The sequence below is a fragment of the Ostrea edulis genome, chromosome 8 (genome assembly GCF_947568905.1).
Source record: "Ostrea edulis chromosome 8, xbOstEdul1.1, whole genome shotgun sequence".
In the NCBI taxonomy this organism is placed as follows: Eukaryota; Metazoa; Mollusca; class Bivalvia; order Ostreida; family Ostreidae; genus Ostrea; species Ostrea edulis.
The window spans coordinates 2,161,213-2,184,407 of NC_079171.1; the positions used below are offsets into that span (position 1 = coordinate 2,161,213).

At 36.5% G+C, this 23,195-nt stretch overlaps 1 protein-coding gene across 4 annotated transcripts in view; it reads left to right on the plus strand.

Moving 5' to 3' along the window:
* The window catches only part of LOC125648773 (uncharacterized), a 144,509-nt gene that overhangs the window by 114,469 nt on the left and 6,845 nt on the right, over positions 1-23,195 (plus strand). Inside the window, exons 3-9 of one of the 4 annotated variants that reach the window (XM_056147892.1) lie at positions 7,068-7,127; positions 7,950-8,009; positions 8,375-8,432; positions 9,251-9,300; positions 12,572-12,632; positions 19,442-19,550; positions 21,212-22,895. In XM_056147892.1, coding sequence (XP_056003867.1) covers positions 21,245-22,895 — 1,651 coding nt within the window. In that variant the 5' untranslated portion in view covers positions 7,068-7,127; positions 7,950-8,009; positions 8,375-8,432; ... (2 more) ...; positions 19,442-19,550; positions 21,212-21,244. Of the gene's footprint in view, positions 1-7,067; positions 8,019-8,374; positions 8,433-9,250; positions 9,301-12,571; positions 12,633-19,441; positions 19,551-21,211; positions 22,896-23,195 lie in introns of all 4 variants that reach the window. The other 3 variants (XM_056147894.1, XM_056147891.1, XM_056147893.1) reach the window with 3 other exon arrangements.

Consider the following 23,195-nt stretch of genomic DNA (forward strand, 5'->3'; position numbering starts at 1 on the left):
GGTTCCTTTGGCTTTGATGAAGTAAGATTGGGTACGAGTATCGAGGGGTCATATACAGATTTAATGAGTTCTAGAAATTTAAGGAATGGATCTTGGCAGTCTGTAAGATATTTTTTTCGGATGCAGTACTGACAAAAATAAGTATCGTACAGAGATTTAACTGTGCCACTGGCCGGTAATGACTTTTTTCAATGCACGCCAAGTAGATTCTGTAGTATTGGTGTGTGTCCCTGTATCGGGATCTACAAAGTTTACAGAATGATTTACTTTTAAATGTTCGAACCCTTCTTTATCAAGAATATCATAAGCTTTCCAGCAATCGCTAATTATAGTTGTACCGGGCTGTATGTTGGCTTTTATTATTTCAAGCAGAGTTTCTCGTGTTCGATCTGCTACTGTTGAAAAAAAAAAGCACCTTTTCGTCTCCCTTTCAATCCCACCAAAACCCAGACACCGTCAACTTTCCGTCCCTTGTGAAATTTTCTTTTACCAAATTTACTTTCGTCAATTTCAACAAATTTTCCCACGCCTCCTATTTTTTCTGAATTCTTCTCTAAAATGCAGGTACACACTTCTCTGAGGCCACATTTAAAAATATGTTTGTTTCCCCTCTCCCGACCCTAAATTTCAGAGGAAGGTCGGTAGGTAGGTAAAAAGTTTTTTTTTTTTTAGCTAGCAGAATTTTATTTATTATGAAATTCCCATAACCATTAACAATGCCCGATACCAAACGTCGTGAAGCACATCATCCATGTTTCCTCATCAAACTCGTATAGTCAGTTCTCGCGTAAATTCTGCTTTGATTGCCACGTTTTGCAATTAGGGAAGGTGTCGATATTTCGGACAGTACTTCATGTATTTTGGAAATGCTCATTATCTAACCACTAAACTTAGGCATTGGACTACATGTATACATATTGGTTGATTCGACGAACATTGGGTTTCATCAGAATTTTCTCTGCTATTTATACCACATACTAACACTTAAATAAAGTTAGGGAGAATGTTGCAACTATGGACAATGGTGTTAGTTTTGGACACATGGTGTTATAAAATTGGTAAACTCGGTTGCTGTCTTTTATTTATGGTTCACTGACATTTTATGCTTTTGTTTTTTGCACATTATCTTAATTTATATATGATAGTGATTTTGATTATATTTTTAAATGATATCGGTAGATCTAGTTTACCAGAAAACGTTTCAACGAGACTTGATTTTGCCGATCAAACAAAATGGATGCTGACATCAACCAATCAGAGCTGAGTTACACATGTGCATATAATTAGGTGTTTTCCAGTTTGTAAATATAGCATTAGTTCAGAAATAAGTTAAATTGAGAATGCTTCTGATTGACTGTCAAACATATTGCATCCGTCCGAAATATCAACACTTTCCCCTGCTGAAGAACACAACTTGCACACTGGATTGCCCCGAATTCTCTTGTTTCCGCGCTCCTCGTATAGACAACATTTCTCCATCTCGATCTTGCAGATCACTAGTCCGAATTGCGAGCCGAATTCAATGTTAAACTCACTTGTAACTAATCAATAAAACAATCATGATTCTTGTACTTATTAATATCGATTAAAAGAAAATATCAATCCAAAATTCGATATTAAACAGAAGCCAACAATTGTAGTCAACCGAATTTTCACTGCCATTTGAGCAAACGAGTCTCGTGACTCAAAACAAAGCTCGACAGTTTGATAAAATGTTTTCAAGAGACTGTTTATGTGATGAAAGAACCCATAAAATCGATATTAGTAAGTACAAGAAGAATCGTTTTATTGATTAATTATGAGCTTAAAATTGAATTCGGCTTGTAAGTATTTGAAATCAACCAGAGAATGTCGCCTCCAGCTGGAGGGGGCGAAATTTCTAGATTTCGGACCAGAACACCTCCTGTATTCGTATTATTATTTTTTAATTTTGGATTGAAACCAAAGAAGATATAGAAAATTTTTGTTATTATAAAATACTGATCTGCACCAGAAACGACCTTGAATTTTTCTTAAAATTAAAAAAAAAACTTCACCAGAATGGCGTAATAAAAACTTATGGGTCGGTGTGAATTTTCAGACTCGGTCGGGCGAGGGGAAACAAACAATATTTTTATTTTGGCCTGGAATAATTATACCAATCAACAACAGTTTGACTTGCAATTTCAAGTTCGTGTCTCACGAAACTTTCACTAGCTTTGTATACCCAGAAATATGTTATTAACAGAACTTTTTCCAGCGTTAATTTGTGCTTTTCGAACCAGCTACCAGTCCTGATGGAAATTTTGTTGTTGCAGGTTTTGTTAGAACATCTCCATACAAATCCGTCGCTTGAATATGACGAATCCTTTCTTAATCTAAATTTCCCGTTGTTACAGCTGCCACAGATTTTGTCGTCCAAATTTATCAAAACAGATAATCCTATTAACCAGTTAATCAACCCTCTTACATCAGCACAAATAAAAAAAAATTCTTTCAGTTTTAGGGGCATTTCAACACAAATCATCTGTTCAGTTTGTTACATCAACACCAGTGACATTGTATCATACGATTATTCATGAGAATTACGTATACAAAGCGCACGTGACTATTTTGCTCAACAACGGATTCCATTTATTTTACAACAAAAAATGTACGTCTTCTTGCATTATTTTTCATTTCAGATTTAAAAAACTGATTTAAAAAACAGTTTTTTAAACTTAATTTTTTACAAGGAATTCGAATTTGGGCTTATTTTTGTGATTTCTTTCCGTTTTAGCGATTTTACTGATCACTAACGCGATCGTATATATATACTAAACCGCCTTTGTCGGCACACATTTTAGCGCCATATTTTGGGGACCGGTATACTAGAAGTGTTCCCATAAGTTTTTAATAGATAGAAATCTTTATCTGTTTATTGAATGCAAAATTCTTGGTAGTTCAGTTTATCAACTTTCTTTTTCCCATATATCACCCGAGCAGTGATTTTTTAAGACCCATTTTGGGTCCGAATTTCGGCCCTTTCCCCTCTTAAAAATTTGTCAATTTTTTCCCAATTTAGCTTGCATTTTTCCCAATAATAAAATTATGAAAGGAAAACGTATTTGAATAAAGTAAACATCGATGTGAATTATATGTATACATAAGATTTAACAAAAAGTTATGGCAATGATAATTTGGATATATAAAAGTTGAAAATTTTATAAGGTTAAAGAAAATTAGATGTGTAAAATAAAGATAATATAATGTTTGATATGATTTTAAAACTTCTTTACGATAAAATTGACTTTTCCCAATTTGACTGAAATGTCCCAATTCGAAAGCCACAGGACCCTTGTAAAAAATGTAAACACCGTGGCATGAAGAAATACTATTATTAATTTGCTGAGATGATTTTGAACCTCACTTAGCATTAAAAAAAAAAAATCATCAGTGCTGCTTTTGCTATTGAATTTTCCAGTGGCACAGTCAATGACAGACATTTTAAAAATCATGAGGGAGGGGGGGGGGGGGGGGGGGCAAATCCATATTCAAGGATTTATAAATCGGCTTGATTTGGGACATATGGACCTTGATACATTGAGAAAACATTCTTGCAGTGTTAGCAGCCCCAGCTGAGTCCATCCCATAGAACCATGAGTTCACTCAGAACCCTTGACATTTGTGAGGATGAGAAGAAAATTCAGCATGATACTTTAGTGATTTTAGTCCTTATTGAAAGATGAGCTAGGTTTAAACGGCTAAAATTGAAGAATGTTATTTAATGAGAAAACAAGCATTGTAAATTATACTACCTTAAAATGAGGGGTGGGGGGGGGGGGGATGCACAAACTGCAACTGTACATCTGTTGTTGGAAATTGGAGTAGATCTAGATATATTTGAGAATTCATATACTGTATTCAGCTCAATAAGTCATTTTTTTCCTGTTGGGTTTGAAAACTTTATTGTGTCTCCACCCCCAACACGATGATGGGCTCCATTCGAAGTGTGATATCAAACACAATATATATAAGTTGTTGGCAGTGCTCGAGCTGGGCTTCGCCATTCTCGCCAATGGAGAATTTTTTTCAAAAATGGCGGGGAAAAAATTGAAAGTGGCGAAAATCCCTTTTTCCAATAAATTGTATTTTAAATCCTTTGTCAGTGACACATTATCGCCTGTTTGTTTATGCAGTCAAAATCTGTTTATTCAGTCAACGCGTGAGACCGGAAATCTCGCGTCGTTCTAGTGCACACAGAGCTGGTCACAGCCTCAGGTAATTTATGGCTGCAAAAAAGTCGGTGATTATATAATAAAGTACATCAGACAGCTGTTTACCCTGCTGTGGTCAATTGTTTAACATTTTCAAAAGGTCTTATTCATTATCGTGTTATCATCTCCACATTAATGTCAATTCTTAACCAGAGAACCGACCGGTAATTAAATTCCGTATTATTGTGTATAATGTATATCATGTATATTAGGGGTGTGTATTGCTCAAGATTTTCCGATATGATACGATACAATATTTTCTGATGCGATATCCGATATATTGGATATACAATGTAGTTAAGCATTTTCTGAAGTAAAATATCAAAATTAAAAAAAAAATGAAGTGGTTTTTAATATCTTTTATTTCATAACAAAACAAACAATGACAATTAAAGTATGAGGAAACTCCAATGTCACAATGTAAAAGCGGGGATTAAAGTCTGAGGAATCTCTGATGTCACAATGTAAAAGCGGGTATTAAAGTCTGAGGAATCGTGTTCCTGTTAGAAGCCATTTTTAAATTATGAACTTCGATCCCGACTATTAAAAGGGCTATTTTTAAACCCGACATTATATCGTATCGTCGAAACACCGTATCGTATATCGCTGGACAGGCGTATACCGGTACATTTCGATATATCGATATATTGATTCACCCCTAATGTATATGGGTCGTTCTTAGGCCAAAAATAAAAATTGATTTCTTTGATGTACTCCGACCGACCCGTAGGGGCACCCAATCATTTTTTTCAGTACTTTTAATTTTTAATTTTTTTTTTATTTGGTTTCCAGGGAAATAGACATTGTTTCATTTTAAAGGTTTATATTCTCTAAGAAACTTTTTTGATGAATGTTTTATAGCAATAATTATTAAATCTGTCTTGTCCAATGTTTAATGAAAACATCAATAAATTTCTAAGTCTGCGTTTTTATGGCAATAATCAATTTTTTCGATACTGCAAAAAAAAAAAAAAAAATTAACATACCTACCTACCCACCTTAAAAAATGTGGGTCGGAGTACATCAAACAAAAATATTTTTAATGATGGCCTCAGATAGGAAACTTTATTTGGAATTTTAAATGGTCATGGAATTACTTCATTTTTAGCTCACCTGAGCCAAAGGCTCAAGTGAGCTTTTCTGATCACATTTTGTCCGGCGTCTGTCTGTCCGTCTGTCTGTAAACTTTTCACATTTTCATCTTCTCATGAACCAGCGGGTTAAATTTCAACCAAACTCGCCAAAAAGCATCCTTAGGTGTAGGGGATTCAAGTTTGTTCAAATGAAGGGCCACACTCTTTTCCAAGGGGGGATAATCAAGAATTAGTGAAAATTTGTTGGCATCTTTTAAAAATCTTCTTCTCAAGAACCACTGGGCCAGAAGAGCTGAAATTTACCTGAAAGCTTCCTGACATATTGCAGATTCAAGTTTGTTCAAATCATGGCCCCTGGTGGTAGGATGGGGCCACAAGGAGGGATCAAACTTTTGCACACAAATATATAGGAAAAATCTTTAAAAGTCTTCTCAAAAACCACTGAGCCAGAAAAGCTGATTTTTACATGAAAACTTTCTGACATAGTGCAGATTCAAGTTTGTTCAAATCATGGCCCCCGGGGCGTAGGATGGGGCCACAAGGGGGGGGGGGGTCAAAGTTTTACATACAAATATAGGAAAAAACTTTAAAAATCTTCTTCTCAAGAACCATTAGGCCAAAGAAGTTGACATTTACATGAAGGCTTTCTGACATAGTGTAGATTCAAGTTTGCAAAGGGTAATATGGGCCATAATAGGGACTAAGGTTTTACATGCAAATTTATATGGAAAGTCTTCAGATATGGGCCAAGGTGACACAGGTGAGCGATGTGGCCCATGGGCCTCTTGTTATTGTAAACACTTCAAGAAAGCCTAACTTTTCAGAGGATAAAAAGGAAAAGATAGTTGAAAGCATATTTTTTTTAATTATTCACATTTTAAATCAAGTGCCCAAAAAGTGATGCCTATTGCATTGACATACAATATATTCCATTTTTGTTTAATTGGTGAGTTTTTAACAGTCATAATTATGTTTTCGCAAAACAAATTTCTTTCTCAAACAATAAACTAAAAATTCTAGAGTAAAGAAATGGCCAAATGGTTTCTATTGTTCGTTTAAAAAGGTGATGGATATTACTGATAAAGAGGACAATATTTTTTTTATCAAAAATGTTTCACATTTAATCATGATGATACAAAGATTCATAACAAAACTTAAGTAATATTTGCAGGGTGTTTAAAAAGATTCTGTTCTCTATACATAGTTGAAATAATAGATATTATGCATTAATCTTTACTTTGCGTGTTTGGATATTACTATTGACACTTTGACAATTATCATTTTTCGTGATGTCTATTACTTAAAACACTTTGACAACTATCATGTTGTGATACCTATTCCCAGGGTTCCAACTTTGACTGAATATCTTAGGGGCCAAGTGGGCACCTAAATAAGAAATCATTTTAGCCCATATGAAATTTTAGTAGTCCACACTAGAGGTGCGTGGTATTACCGGTGTACCTGTATTTTTCTGGTAGCAGTATGTACCACTGTACACGAGGCGATATACCGGTATATTCAAGTCTGATAACTCCACAGGAACTCCACGTTTTAAATATCTATAATAAAAAAAAAAAGTCTTCCTGTAAACATAATATTGACAAGGTATACCACGTCACCATCTTGGTTTTCGTTTTTACCAGCTGCATTGATTGAAAATTTCGGTGAAAAGTTCAATATAATACATATTCCTTGACAGTGAATGTTGGATCATATCATTTCTTGTTTTTTTCTACAGGTGATAATACTTAGATGTAGTGCAGGGCGTCATAAAGGGAGAAGAAAGGATTGACATGTGGTAGTATAAACAGCTGTATCATTAATTCTTAGACATCATGATTTTAGAACAATTTAGAGGTCACCAGAACTTATAACTCAAGTGAGTTTTTATGATTTGTCATCAGCAAACTGTATCTGTAAGTGTTTCACATTTTTAGCTCACCTGAGCTGGAAACTCAAGTGAAATATTCTGATCACTTTTTGTGCACTGTCTGTCTGTTTGTCCTAATGCACAGTTTTCACTTATTCGATTTCTCCAGAACCGCTGTGACAATGTCAATTAAACTTGGTACAAATGATCCTTGGAAGAAGGCCCTTAGGAGAATCAAGTTGTTAAAAGGAAAAGTCATGATCCCTTCAAAATTGAGATAATCAAGAAAATGGAAAAAGAGGGTGGAGTCCTTTGAAATTTTTCTAAAGAAGCGTTGGGCCAGAAAAGTTGAAACTTACATAAAGGCTTCCTGACATGGGTACCATCAAGTTTGTTCAAATCACGGCCTCCAAGGGCAGGGTGGAATATTTTAGGGGATAGGAGTTTTACATGAGTATATACATAACATCTTTGAAAACGTTCTTGTCAAGAACAACAGAGCTCTGAGTAGTACTGTCATGTTGATATATGCAAGGATACCCAGGTAGTGTAGATTCAAATTTGATGAAATCAGTACCCCCAAATCCAGAACCCTGTGGATAGTGTGTGTTCACAATAGGGATCAAAGTTTTGGATGATAATATATATAGGAAAATATTATTCTCAACAACAGTAAATCCATGATTAGTCATGATGACAAGACCGTACATTTCATACCATGATTGTTGACCTTTTAACCTTGTATTTCAGTTATGTTGTAAACTTTGGGGCAAGAAAAACAAAGAACAGCTGAACAAGAGCAGAGCCAAGGTAACTCGGGTGAGTGATTGTGGCTCACAGGCCTCTTGTTTTCTTCCCAGTCAACCATTGCAGTCTTTACATTGTTTTAACACATGTCCTTCAGGCAGGTGTATCCTTCGTTCGTTTGAATTGATTGTATCAGACAAAAATAGGAACATCACAGAAAAAAGTTTAATGAAAATAAATTTCTGTCTGGACTTGTAAATATGCAAGTTTCACATTTCTGCTCCTAAATTTACCAAGCCCCGGGCATCAGACTCCTGGGACTTTTCAAAGACTGCTCTTGCATTGTAACTTTCTGTTGAATACGTTTCAATACAGTAACTGTATCACATGCTAGTATATGATGAACGGTGTATTTTTTGTTTCCATAGGTGATAATAGCTAGATATATCAGCATCACAAAGACAGAAGAACAGAAAACAGGCACTGGTAACAGTTGTAACATTGATATCAAAATATTATGAACTCAGAACAGGTTTAACATGTTTAAACTCACAGCTGAGTTTTCATGATATCAGTGTACTTAGGTCTGAGCTTACATCCGAGTTTTCTTGATTAAAGTTTGTCATACCTGTCTTCTGTAAACTATTCACAACTTCTAATTCAATTCTTTACTTATCACAAGGCCAATATCAGAAATTCTATGTGATCTTTTCCAATCTTGCCACATGTTGGGGGGGGGGGGGGGGGCTGTTAATGGAAATTTGTTCAATACTTCCTATCTTCTTAAAGAGGTTAGGTAAGTTGGAAATAATGAAAATAAGATAAGATATTGAAGATCATACATTATTTTCTGTCTCATTCAAGAATGGTTTTCTCTTATTGAAACTTCATCAATTTAAGGTCATAGTAGTGAGGGTTCTTTATTGTGCTAACGCCTACCATGACCTCCGTTTTAAGGTCTTACCCAATTTACCTCTAATTGTGGATGTTTGGTGAACAAACAGTCACTACCTCTCTTGTTAGACTCTTCAGCCTTTGGTTGTCTCAGTTGTATGTGGACATTTTGAATTAATGGTCAGGATATCAATATATCAAATTACACAGGTCAAGTTTGTATTTTGGCCAAGTAAAAATATTTTGGTAGAGTCATGTCCCTTGGCATTGGGAAATTTCATTGTATAGCGCTCCACATTGACTCAAACATTGTATGTATACTCACAATAATTCAAATTTTTCTTAAGTTATAATTGTACAATCTATAATAGAATCATAGAATTATTAACAACTTCGATTACTTTTAACAGAATCCTCAGGACAGCTGTGTGAAAGAGAAAAGGAAGATAAAAGCAGAGTGGTATTATAAGAGTTTCTTTATTACATGGATAATTTACCTGTATTTTTAGGCCAATTCAACTTAATTAGTAGATTATCATCCAGGGTCACCAAAAAGTATGGGGCGGGTGGGAGGATTTAATTTTTAAATTTTTATTTTCTGAGAAAAATATTAATGACAAACGAGTTTTTGTCAACAGAAGTGCTTCATTTAATGCCAGATGGATATCAATCTATGCTTATTTCACAGACGAATTCCAGGTTAAGCTTAATTCAAAACACAATAAGACACCAAACTTCTTCAAGATTTACGCCTGTAAGAATGCAAGAAACCATATTCTTCATGTTGCTTTTCACGTTGCTATACCGAAAATGTAAAGAAGAAGTGTAAATACCTGAGTTGCACATGAAAATTTTCAGGAAATCGTAAGTTTTGCAAAATTAAAAAAATCGGGGCAGGCCAATTTTAGAGGGGTGGGCGGGGATGATAATCTATCAATTAAGTTGAATTGGCCTTAACTCTGGATATGAATGACATGGAGTGTTTAAAGGGGGATATCGATGTCTATTCACAACTTGATAATATTGGCTATTTTAGGTCACCTGAGTCACTCGGGTGACCTATTGCTATTGTTCTCCGTCTATCGTCGTGTGTCATCTCTCAAAAATTTCAAATTTTGTATGAACCATTCTTGGGACAAGGGGGGCAGACCTTGTAAATTTCAGGACCCCTGCACCCCTGTTGTGCATTATTTCATTTAAAGGATCAAACTTGTCAGATAATTATACTATTTTGTTTTGTTTGTTTGCTTTAGATCACTTCAAGAAATTCTCATTCATACTAAGTCATCATCAGCTGTAAATGAAGGACCACAAATTTAGACCTATACTTAGTTCTCAAGACTGTGGCAGTGAGGGTTCTTTAACATGTCTAGACCTATACTTAGTGCTCAGGACTGTGGCAGTGAGGGTTATTTAACATGTTTAGACCTATACTTAGTGCTCAGGACTGTGGCAGTGAGAGTTATTTAACATGTCTAGACCTATACTTAGTTCTCAGGACTGTGGCAGTGAGGGTTATTTAACATGTCTAGACCTATACTTAGTTCTCAGGACTATGGCAGTGAGGGTTATTTAACATGTCTAGACCTATACTTAGTGCTCAGGACTGTGGCAATGAGGGTTATTTAATGTTTCTAGACCTATACTTAGTGCTCAGGACTGTGGCAGTGAAGGTTATTATACCCCCCGAACGAAGTTCTGGAGGGTATATAGGAATCACTCTGTCTGTCTGTCCGTCTGTAAACTTTGAACATTTTTAACTTCTTCTCAAAAACCACTGGGCGAATTTCAACCAAAGATGGCACAAAGCATCCTTAGGTAAAGGGAATTCTAAATTGTTAAAATAAAGGGCCAAGCCACCTTCCAAGAGGAGATAATCAAGAAAACGTAAAAATAGGGTAGGGTCATTAAAAAATCTTCTTCTCAAGAACCACTGGGCTAGAAAAGATGAAATTTATAGATAAGCTTTATTAGGTAGTGTAGATTCTAAATTGTTAAAATCATGGCCCCCGGGGGTCGGATGGGCCCACAATCGGGGATCAAAGTTTTACATACAAATATATAGGAAAAATCTTCTTCTCAAGAACCACTAAGCCAGAAAAGCTTAGATTTATATGAGAGCTTCCTGATATAGTGCAGATTCTAAATTGTTAAAATCCTGGCCCCCCGGGGTCGGATGGGGCCAGAATAGGGGATCAAAGTTTTATATACAAATAAATAGGAAAAATCTTTAAAAATCTTCTTCTCAAGAACCACTGTACCAGAAAAGCTGAGATTTATATGAAAGCTTCCTGATATAGTACAGATTCTAAATTGTTAAAATCCTGGCCCCCGGGGGTCGGATGGGGCCACAATAGGGGATCAAAGTTTTACATACAAATATATAGGTAAATTTTTTAAAAATCTTCTTCTCAAGAACCACTGTGCCAGAAAAGCTGAGATTTATATGAAAGCTTCCTGATATAGTACAGATTCTAAATTGTTAAAATCTTGGCCCCCGGGGGTCGGATGGGGCCACAATAGGGGATCAAAGTTTTATACACAAATATATAGGAAAAATCTTTAAAAATCATCTTCTCAAGAACCAGTAAGCCAGTAAAGCTGATATTTACATGAAAGCTTTCTGACATAGTGCAGATTCAAGTTTGTTCAAATCATGGCCCCTGGGGGTTGGATGGGGCTACAAGGGTGGATCAAAGTTTTACATACAATTATATAGGGACATTCTTTAAGAATCTTCTTCTCAAGAACCACTGAGCCAGAAAAGCTGATTTTCACATGAACAGCTTCCTAACATAGAGCAGAGTTAAGTTTGTTCAAATCATGGCCCCCTGTTGTAGGATGGAGCCACAATAGGGGATCAAAGTTTTACATACAAATAGACCTATACTTAGTGCTCAGGACTGTGGCAGTGGGTTTATTTAACATGTCGACGTCTGTTTTGACAAGGAGCCTTCATTTTTAAGTTCATATCTGAAAATCCAGTAACTCTTACTTCTCAAGAGTATTTGACAAACAGTCATGGCCATAATGCAAACACGTTATTAGTAAAAAATAACGCATGCGAGTTATCTTATTGTCACAATGAGTTACCTCTCTTTGCCCCTGCTCTTTATCAAATACCGTGTGGTACTGTTGATAACTCAAACAGGTTATTTTTAATGATACCGAATCATATTTTTATTTTTAGTAAACTTGTTTACGTTATTTTATGTCAACTCTCACTTCTTCCATAAATGAAAGGTGAAGATAACGAACAGTGATATAGCAAACAAATTAAGTTCAGAGAATAGCCCCTGTAGATTAGGTTTAGATGTAAGAATCACCGTGTCTGTCTGTCTACACATCTATCTTCTGTCCGTCCCTCCCACTTTGTATCTAGTGGACAACTTTGTAATAAGGAGAGAATAAAAAATCATACTTGTGACAAAAATTACATACAAACAGATAAATGCAATAATTGATTACAAAATCAGAAGCTCATTCGGTTCTTCGTGTTTAAAAGAATCACTCATCAACAAACAGACAACACTTTCCTATATACATGTATGATACTCAGGTTACTGTTAATGCTCATGGGCCTCTTGTTAAGTTGAAGTTTGAATTTCAATGGAGTACATGATTAGTAGTGGGGTTGGTCATGGTTTTGTTTTCTGAGAAAATGTTTCAGATCAAAGTGAATTGATCACCATGGTGATATTCAAATAAATGTTACCACTTGATGTTTTTAGGTTCACACTGGACTCCCATGAGGTCCTGCATTACTGAGGAAAGAAAGGTGATGTTAAAAAGGTAATGGTTCCTATATACACATACATCTACACAGAATTGTGTCTGTGTATTTTGATGTCAATGAAACCGTTTTTGGTCTGTCTGTCTGTCTGCAACTCATTGTTACCTTGAAATAACGGATTATGCAGTAGATTACATCATTTTCACTTTGAGAAATAATTGAGTAAGTGAACTTGTTTTTAGCTCACCTGAGCTATTCTGATCACTTATTGTCGGTCAGTCTGTCCGTAAACGTTTCCCATTTTCATCTTTTCCAGAACCACTGGACCAATTTCAATAAAACTTGGTACAAATAGGGGATCAAAGTGTTTTATGTACGAGTGAAAAAGGGACACTCTTTAAAAAGCTTCTCAAAATCCCTAGGGCCAGAAAAGTGGAAATTTACATGACAGCTTCTTTACATGGAGTAGGTCCAAGTTTGTGCAATTCATAGGCTCCAGGGGTAGGGTGAGGCCAAAATAGGGCATCAAAGTTTTACATGCTGTTAGATACAGAGCTGCCAACCCTCACGATTTTGGTATAAGGCTTACGATTTTAGGACCGAAAATGCGTCTTGCGATTTCACTATATATCTTCCGATTTTCGCCTATTTCACATTTCGAAAGTTTTAGAGCTGTCTGTCATTGGTTTTTAGCTCACCTGAACCGAAGGTTCAAGTGAGCTATTCTGATCACATTTTGTCCGGCGTCCGTCTGTCTGTCTGTAAACTTTTCACATTTTTGACTTCTTCTCCAGAACCACTGGGCCAATTTCAACTTAACTTGGCCAAAAGCATCCTTGGGTGAAGGACTTTCAAATGAAGGGCCATGTCCCTTTCAAAGGGGAGATAATCACAAAAATGTAAAAATAGGGTGGGGTCATTTAAAAATCTTCTTCTCAAGAACCACTTGGCCAGAAGAGCTGAAATTTACCTGCAAGCTTCCTGACATATTGCAGATTCAAGTTTGTTCAAATCATGGCCCCCGGGGATAAGATGGGGCCCCAAGGGGGGATCAAAGTTTTACACACAAATATATAGGGAAAAACTTTAAAAATCTTCTTTTCAAGAACCACTAAGCTAGAAAAGCTGAGATTTACATGAAAGCTTCCTGACATAATGCAGATTCAAGTTTGTTCAAATCATGGGCCCCGGGGGTTGGATGGGGCCACAATAGGGGATCGAAGTTTTACATACAAATATATAGGAAAAATCTTCTTCCCAAGAACCACTGAGTCAGAAAAGCTGATTTTTACATGAAAACTTTCTGACATAGTGCAGATTCAAGTTTGTTCAAATCATGGCCCCCGGGGATAGGATGCGGCCCCAAGGGGGGATCAAAGTTTTGCACACAAATATATAGGGAAAAACTTTAAAAATCTTCTTCTCAAGAACCACTAAGCCAGAAAAGCTGAGATTTACATGAAAGCTTCCTGACATAATACAGATTCAAGTTTGTTCAACTCATGGGCCCCTGGGGTTGGATGGGGCCACAATAGGGGATCAAAGTTTTACATACAAATATAAGGAAAAATCTTCTCAAGAACCACTAAGCCAGAAAAGCTGATTTTACATGAAAACTTTGACATAGTGCAGATTCAAGTTTGTTCAAATCATGGCCACCTGGGATAAGATGGGGCCCCAAGGGGGGATCAAAGTTTTACACACAAATATATAGGGAAAAACTTTAAAAATCGTCTTCTCAAGAACCACTGAGTCAGAAATCTGATTTTTACATGAAAACTTCCTGACATAGTGAAAATTCAAGTTTGTTCAAATCATGGCCCCCGGGGATAGGATGGGGCCCCAAGGGGGGATCAAAATTTTGCACACAAATATATAGGGAAAAACTTTAAAAATCTTCTTCTCAAGAACCACTAAGCCAGAAAAGCTGAGATTTACATGAAAGCTTCCTGACATAATGCAGATTCAAGTTTGTTCAAATCATGGGCCCCGGGGGTTGGATGGGGCCACAATAGGGGATCAAAGTTTTACACACAAATATATAGGAAAAATCTTCTTCTCAAGAACCACTGAGTCAGAAAAGCTGATTTTTACATGAAAACTTTCTGACATAGTGCAGATTCAAGTTTGTTCAAATCATGGCCCCCGGGGATAGGATGCGGCCCCAAGGGGGGGGGATCAAAGTTTTACACACAAATATATAGGGAAAAACTTTAAAAATCTTCTTCTCAAGAACCACTGAGTCAGAAAAGCTGATTTTTACATGAAAACTTCCTGACATAGTGCAGATTCAAGTTTGTTCAAACCATGGCCCCCGGGGATAAGATGGGGCCCCAAGGGGGGATGAAAGTTATACACACAAATATATAGGGAAAAACTTTAAAAATCTTCTTCTCAAGAACCACTGAGCCAGAAAAGCTGAGATTTACATGAAAGCTTCCTGACATAATGCAGATTCAAGTTTGTTCAACTCATGGGCCCCTGGGGTTGGATGGGGCCACAATAGGGGATCAAAGTTTTACATACAAATATACAGGAAAAATCTTTAAAAATCTTCTCAAGAACCACTAAGCCAGAAAAGCTGATTTTTACATGAAAACTTTCTGACATAGTGCAGATTCAAGTTTGTTCAAATCATGGCCCCCGGGGATAAGATGGGGCCCCAAGGGGGGATCAAAGTTTTACACACAAATATATAGGGAAAAACTTTAAAAATCTTCTTCTCAAGAACCACTGAGTTAGAAAAGCTGATTTTTACATGAAAACTTTCTGACATAGTGCAGATTCAAGTTTCTTCAAATCTTGGGCTCCGGGGGTAGGATGGGGCCATAAGGGGGATCAAAGTTTTACATATAAATATATAGTTAAAATCTTTTTCTCAATAACCACTGAGTCAGAAAAGCTGATATTTACAAGAAAACTTTCTGACATAGTGCAGATTCAAGTTTGTTCAAATCATGGTCCCCGGGGGGTAGGATGGGGCCACAAGTGGGTGGGGGGGGGGTCAAAGTTTTACATACAAATATAGAAAAAAGCTTTAAAAGAACCATCGGGCCAAAGAAGTTGACATTTACATGAAAGCTTTCTGACATACTCTAGATTCAAGTTTGCAAAGGGTAGTTTGGGCCATAATAGGGACCAAGGTTTTACATGCAAATATATATAGAAAGTCTTCAGATATGGGCCAAGGTGACTCAGGTGAGCGATGTGGCCCATGGTCCTCTTGTTACTTTTATAATAAACAAGCCATAGTCATTACTACGTTTGTTTGCATAGTCTATATATATATATACAGAATCTCAATAAATTTAATGCTTTGAAATAAACAATATGGCAGCTGCTACTAAACGTAAGACATGTGTTGATGGAAATAACAACAATACTCCCCCAAAGAAGAGCCAAAAATTCGAAGAAAAATATGCAAGTACTCTGTAAACATCTATTTGTTTCAAAGTCAGAAAGGGGGGGTTTGTATGATAAGTGTACAATCTGTTTGATAAACTTCAACATTTCTCACGGCAGGGAAAATGATATTAAAACACTTGCCAGAATAACTGACACAGTAACTGTAAAATTACATAATATAATAATGTAACAATATTTTTTACACGTCAAGTTTTAGGAAGTAAAATCAATAAAAGATGCATTTAATCTTTTGCATTTGTAAAATGCATAACAATTAGTATACAGTCTAAATTCATTAAATTTGGATTTGAAGTATGCCTAAAATTGCTCAGGTTACATATTTATTCATAAAAGGTCTCCAGCAGAAGGAAACCCAAGCTGCCCCCTGACCCCCGCCTTATTATTTTCCATTTCATAATGTTGGCAGCTCTGTAGATGGAAAAATCTTTAGAAATATTTCTTGAACTATTTAAGCTAGGGCTTTCATACTTTAGTATATAGATACTATAGATAGGGAGGGGGGGGGGGGGGGGGTCAAAAAATTTTCATCGGAATAAACATTGATTAAAATATCTTTTAAAAATTCCAACACCTGAACAGCAGTAGGGCCAAGGTGAATCAAATGAGAGATGTTGTCCATGGGCTTCTTGGTTTACCAATCAGCTGGTCAGACTGCTAAAAAAAATAACAAAAGAATACAAATGTTAACGAGGGTCGATCCTCATGTGACTTATTAATATTAATGGTTGGAAGTAGGAAAAAATGTATTTATTTCCACTCAATATACATGTATTCAAATTTATTTAATAACCAAAGAAAATGTTCTGCTGCCACCGTTTTAAAGATGTCAGATATACTAAAACAGAAATATATGTTAACACAAGAAAATCCCACTTTTTTGTTATACAGAATAATCAAAATAGATAAAAACTTGTGAAAATGACAAATTTTAAATGTCAACAGTTTAAAAAACAAACTGCTAATTAATAAATATGTATAAATTAATTGTGGATATTGGGGAAACCTTGTATAATAGGCATGCAGTAAAAGAAATACCAGGATAGGAGTTACTGCCCTTGACAACAGTTTTAGCTCGCATGAGATCAAAGCTCAAGTGAGCTTTTCTGATTGCCAAGTGAGCTTTTCTGATCACCTGAATCCCGTGGTGATCCAGGTTAGAATAGGTCCTTGGCACCCACTTGCTTGTCGTAAGAGGCGACTAAATAGGGAGGCCCTTCGGATAAGACCACAAAAACTGAGGTCTCGTGTCACAGCAAATGTGACACAATAAAGATCCCTCCCTGCTCAAAGACCATAAGCGCCGAGCATAGGCCTAAAATTTTGCAGCCCTTCACCAGCAGTGGTGACATCTCCATATGAGTGAAATATTTTCGAGAGGAACGTTAAACAATATTCAATCAATTAATCTGATCACCTGTAGTCCATTGTCTGTTTGTCCGTCTGTTTGTGAAAGTTTTACATTTTCCACTTCTTCTCCAGAACCACAGGACCAATTACTGTATAACCAAACTTGGCCAAAAGTATCCTTGGTTGAAGGGCTTTCAACTTTGGTCAAATGAAGGGTCTCGCCCAATTCAAATCGGAGATAATCACATAAATGCAAAAATAGGATGGGGGTCACTTAAAAATCTTCTTCTCAAGTACCACGGGGTTATTTACATGCAATTTACATGAAAGCTTCATGACATAGTACAGATTAAAGTTTGATAGAATCATGGCTACTGGTGGTAGGATGGGGCCATAATAGGGGATCAAAGTTTTACATACAAATATATAGGTAAAATCTTTGAAAATCTTCTTCTCCAGAACCGCTAGAATAGAAAAGTACAGATTTACAAGAAATCTTCCCGACATACTGCAGATTCAGGTTTGTTAAAATGATGGCTCCCCGGGGGTAGGATGGGACCACAATAGGGTATCTAAATTTTGCATACAAATATATAGGGAAAATCTTTAAAGATTTTCTCAATAACCACTTGGCCAGAAAAGCTGAGATTGACGTGAAAGCTTCCTGACATAGTGCAGGTTCAAGGTTAACAAAACCATGGTCCCTGGGGGTAGGATGGGGCCACAATAGGGGATCAAAGTTTTACACATAAATATAAGGGGAAATCTTTAAAAAATTTCTTCTCAAGAACTACTGGGCCAGAAAAGTGGAAATTTACCTGAAAGCTTCCTGACATAATGCAGAATTATGTTTGTTAAAATCATGCCCCCCACCCCACCCCCCATCCCCCCACCCCCCACCCCCCAGCGGTAGGATGGGGCCACAATAGGGTTAAAAGATTTGTATACAAATATATAGGAAAAATATCGTTTTAAAAGTACTTCTTAAGAACCAATAGGACAAAGAAGTTTACATTTACATGAAAGCTTCCTGACATAGCGCAAATTCAAGTTTGTAAAATTCATGGTCTCCGGGGATCAAAGTTTTACATACAAATATATAGGGGAATTCTTCTGCAGAATCACTGGGCCATAAAAGTTTACATTTACATGAAAGCTTCCTGACATAGTGCAGATTCACGTTTGTAAAATTCATGGCCCCCGGGAGTAGGTTGGGGCCTCATTAGGGATTTAAATTTTACATGTGAATATGTAGGAAAAAGCTTTAAATATGAGCCAAGGTGACTCGGGTGAGCGATGTGGCCCATGGGCTTCTTGTTTTAGATTATAAATTATTGTTTATCTATGGAAAATATCACTTTTTCAGTATCAATAGTTTACCAATTTTTGTGCAAAGTTTAATTTGATAAAGATTTTGCAAAAACCCATGATATCACATGAGGATCGATCAAATTTAAATAATCTGTGTTAATCTACCCGAGTCAATGTTCACCGGGTCATTACTAATCCTATCTGTGTTATTCTACCTGAGTCAATGTACACCGGGTCATTACTTATCCTATCTGTGTTAATCTACCCGAGTCAATGTACACCGGGTCATTACTTATCCTATCCATACTCTTACTGTCAGTGAAATGAAACATATCAGTTATTTATATAATGGTCATTGCGTCTAACATTAAAAGATGTGAAGAAATTGTGCACGTTGAGATTTTATGTACATATCAATAATTTAGAGATACACTTCAAAAACTGTAAATTTCACAATGAAACCAGGAAAGTTGATGTGTATGATTAAGGTCAAGGTCATTAATGAAGGTCACAGTCAAATTTGCAAATATTGAACGTAGCCATAGTTGGGGGCATAGAGTTTCAAAAACACGTTAAACTTGTTGTTCTTGTGGGGGAAAATAATTCTATGATTTCATTCAGTTTTTTCTACTCCTTGAGTTAAAAATTCATATGAAAATATTTTATTCAAAGTTTGTTTGTCAAACACATTTAACTTGTTCTTCTTGTAAAAAAAAAAAACAATGCTGCATTTAACTTCTCAATGTTTCACTCCTTTGTAACTTTTTCATATTTCCTCCTTCAGCATCAGTTTTGACCACACAGAGTATCCTTAAGTAGGGGGACTCAACATTAATCAAAATCTGACTTCCTGTTTTGACGAAGGCTTGGACCATCAACAAGTTACTGTATAGGTTTGTATATTATGTTGTACATGCAGATTTCTTAACAGTCAAGAAGACTTACAATTATACATTTATTGACTGGGTCCGAGAACAACATCTGTTTTGTTTGATTCAAGAATGGAATATGAGGTGTTGTCTGAAGCTGTAGGCAACATATTGTTCAAAGATCAAACTAAACTGCTGTTGTCCCAAGGGCATTTTTAAGTCACCTGAGTCACTCAGGTGACCTATTGTTGAATATCTGCAGCCATCGTCGTGTGTTAGTAATTGCATATTTTTTAACTTATGAATAAATTCAATTCCAATTCTTTTCAAATTAAAACTGATAGAAATTGACAAATTTTCTCCTCTACAACTGCACAACTGTAATGAAATCTAAATGCATAGTAATGTAAAGCAGGAAGGCCTGTACCAAAATTGTACATTTCTTGGGTAAAGTTTTTGACTCCAGGTTGGGGCTCTACTTGGCATATATAGCACATCTTAAGGTTACTGATACTACATTGAAACTAAATATTAAAGTATTTAGCAGGAGCCCTTTACCCAAATTGTAAATTTCATGATCTCAGGGATATGGGTTTTAGTTCCATATGTCGATTATGGGATTGCGTTTAATTTTGCTGATGCTGTATGAAAACTAAATGCAAATTTAGAAAAAGCAAAAGGGGATGTACCAAACTTGTGAATTCTACAACCCCAGGGTTCTGACTCATAGCCGGGTCCCAATCAGTCATGTAATGTTAAATGTAACATGTAAAGGCTTCCGTCATTATTAGTACTTACAGGGACATTTGTGTATTAAGAACACATCATGTTTTATACTGCTGCTGAGTATTAGAATTTACCTTAGATATACAGAATAGAAAAAACACATAGATATCATATCTCTAGGTCAAAGGTCAACAAGAGTCCTGCTACTTCAGACATATGAATTATTAGGCTAGACTCTAGATCAGATATCTATAATAACAACAAAGTACTAGTAACAAATGAAATCATTTTACAGATTATACAATCATCTTAAGACATTTAGTGTATACAGTTGTCTAGGGACAAGTCTAGGATCATTGTTGTCCCACTATCAGTGTTCTAAGCTGATCAGTCACATCTCTGTATCAGCAAGGTGACTCAGGTGAGCGTTGTGGACCATGAGCATGGAAGTACATGTGTTTGATTAGGTCGAAATTAATCATTGATTTGTTTCCACTAATACAACCGACTCTAAATTATACCCCTACCCTAGAAGTTTTTTGACATGTTCTCCAAAAAATTATTATTAAAAAAGATGGAGATGACCCTGGTAATAATATAGTTTAGTATATGACTTAATAATATCAAAGCATATCTATATGAAAAATGAGTCCCTTGTTTTCAGTATGTCAATAGATCTGCTAATTGAATGGAAATTGTAATCAGAATTCAGAACATCTTCTTGTCTTGGATTTAGATGTAACAAATATAATTCATTTCCTACCAAGTTACTCTAATTTTGACTGAATATTAGTGGAAACACAACCATTTATATTTTTGGCCTTAGCATTCAAGAAATGTACATGTGAAAAAACAGGTCAATTGCAATCAGTGTGTGAAATATGTAGATCACTTGAATGTGTGAAATAAATGTATATTGTGAATAGGTTGATATTTACATGTCAGTTTAATTATTGTAGATTGTGTTCCTAAAGACCCAGACCCTCCACATCATGGACACACTAGGACTCAGCACTCAGCTAAAAGTACGACAATGTTCTCAATGTCAGGGGGACACTGAGTTTTACTGTAACACATGTAAATGTGATCTGTGTTTACAGTGTAAAGAGAAACATGTCATTGATCTACATACCAAACACCATGATGTTGTGATTTACCGTGAGAAGTTTAACTACATCCCCAGACAAGAGATCTGTGTCAGACATCCAGACAGGTTCTATGAAATGTTCTGTCAGTCGTGTGAACTTTCTGTCTGTTTCCGATGTTTAGAGCACCGAAAACACCAAATACTGGACATTAGAACAGCCTATCAAACAAAGCGACAACAACACCGAGAAATCATTGACAACATCAGAAGTGAGACTCTCTATAACTGTCGTGTTCTCCTGGCAGGAATCCAAACTGATATCCAAACTTGTCCCCCACAAATCTGTCACCGTCAATCACAGATGTCAACAAAAGCCCAGAGACTGAAGGATCTGATTGACACTGCGGTATGTGATGTTAAAACAAGATACCGAGGTTTATTGATTGATAGAATACAACAACAGAAGAGAAAAATGAACAGACACCTCACCCACATACAGAACTATGAAGACAGATATGAACAATCAGCAAACAGAGCGGTACAATTCCTCTTGTTTATAAAGACCAGTCGTGTCCCCCAGATAAAGGACACCCCTAATCTTCCACAACACCCGCTGCTGTCCCTGACTGAGGGATTCAACATGGAGGATGTCAGTCAGTTATTGAGGGGAATCCCAGAAATCCAAATGACAACAGGAAAACGACAAGTAGGAATAGACGAGTGTGTGAAACTGATGTCCACACCTGTATTACACACGTCTGTCTGTGTGACAGGTGTTAGACGTGTGTTACACATATCTCGTGTGATGTCAGACCGGGTCTGGGTCTCTGATGTAGACAATCTCATCTTGACAGACACAACAGGAGACACTATACACCGTGTGACAGATATAACACCATGGTCTACAGGAGAACACACAGTGAACAGTTCTGGTGAACTGATTTATATAGACAGTGATAACATCAACAAACTGTCTGTGAACAATCAAACAGTCACCACACAGATAGAGTATACATCACCATGGCAACCACACTGTGTGTACTGCTCCCCGTCCACTGGAGATCTGATGGTGGGGATGTGTAACTATAAAACAGATACAGGCAAGGTAACCCGGTACAACAGTAGTGGTCAACACATCCTGACCATACAACACCACAACAAACGTCACACGATGTATAGTCGTCCTCGTTATATCACAGAGAACAATAACGGTGATATTATTGTGTCTGACGTGTCACGTGGTGCTGTAGTGGTGACAGAGCGCGGGGGGAGACATCGATTCTCCTACACAGGACCTCCATCAGGATCATCACTATGGCCACGTGGAATCTGTACAGACGCGCTGTCACACATCCTGGTGTGTGATTTTAACACCGACACAGTACAGATGATTGACAAGGACGGTCACTTCCTGTCTCTGTTACTGACAGAACACGGGATAAACAAACCACACAGCCTGAACTATGATGATAAAACTCACCTTCTCTGGGTCGGATCATTCATCACCAACACAGTGTCTGTATATAGATATCTACAGAGGAGGTACTCTCTGACTGGTAAGTACTAGTAGTACTGTAGTTTATTGTACTATATCAGTCAGTATAAATAACATCAAATTCTACACAGGAATCCATTATAAATTATTGTTATGCTATGACATTGTTATGATAGTGATGTTTTAAAAAATGTACAGTGTAGGTTATGATTAGAGGTCATATCTAATTTTAATTACAATGTGGCTATAATTAGAGGTGTTGATTAGTTTTAATTACGAGGTGGGTTATAATCATAATAATTAGAACTAGTGATTAATTTTAATTACAGTATGGGTTATATCTAGGGGAGGAGTTAAGTTT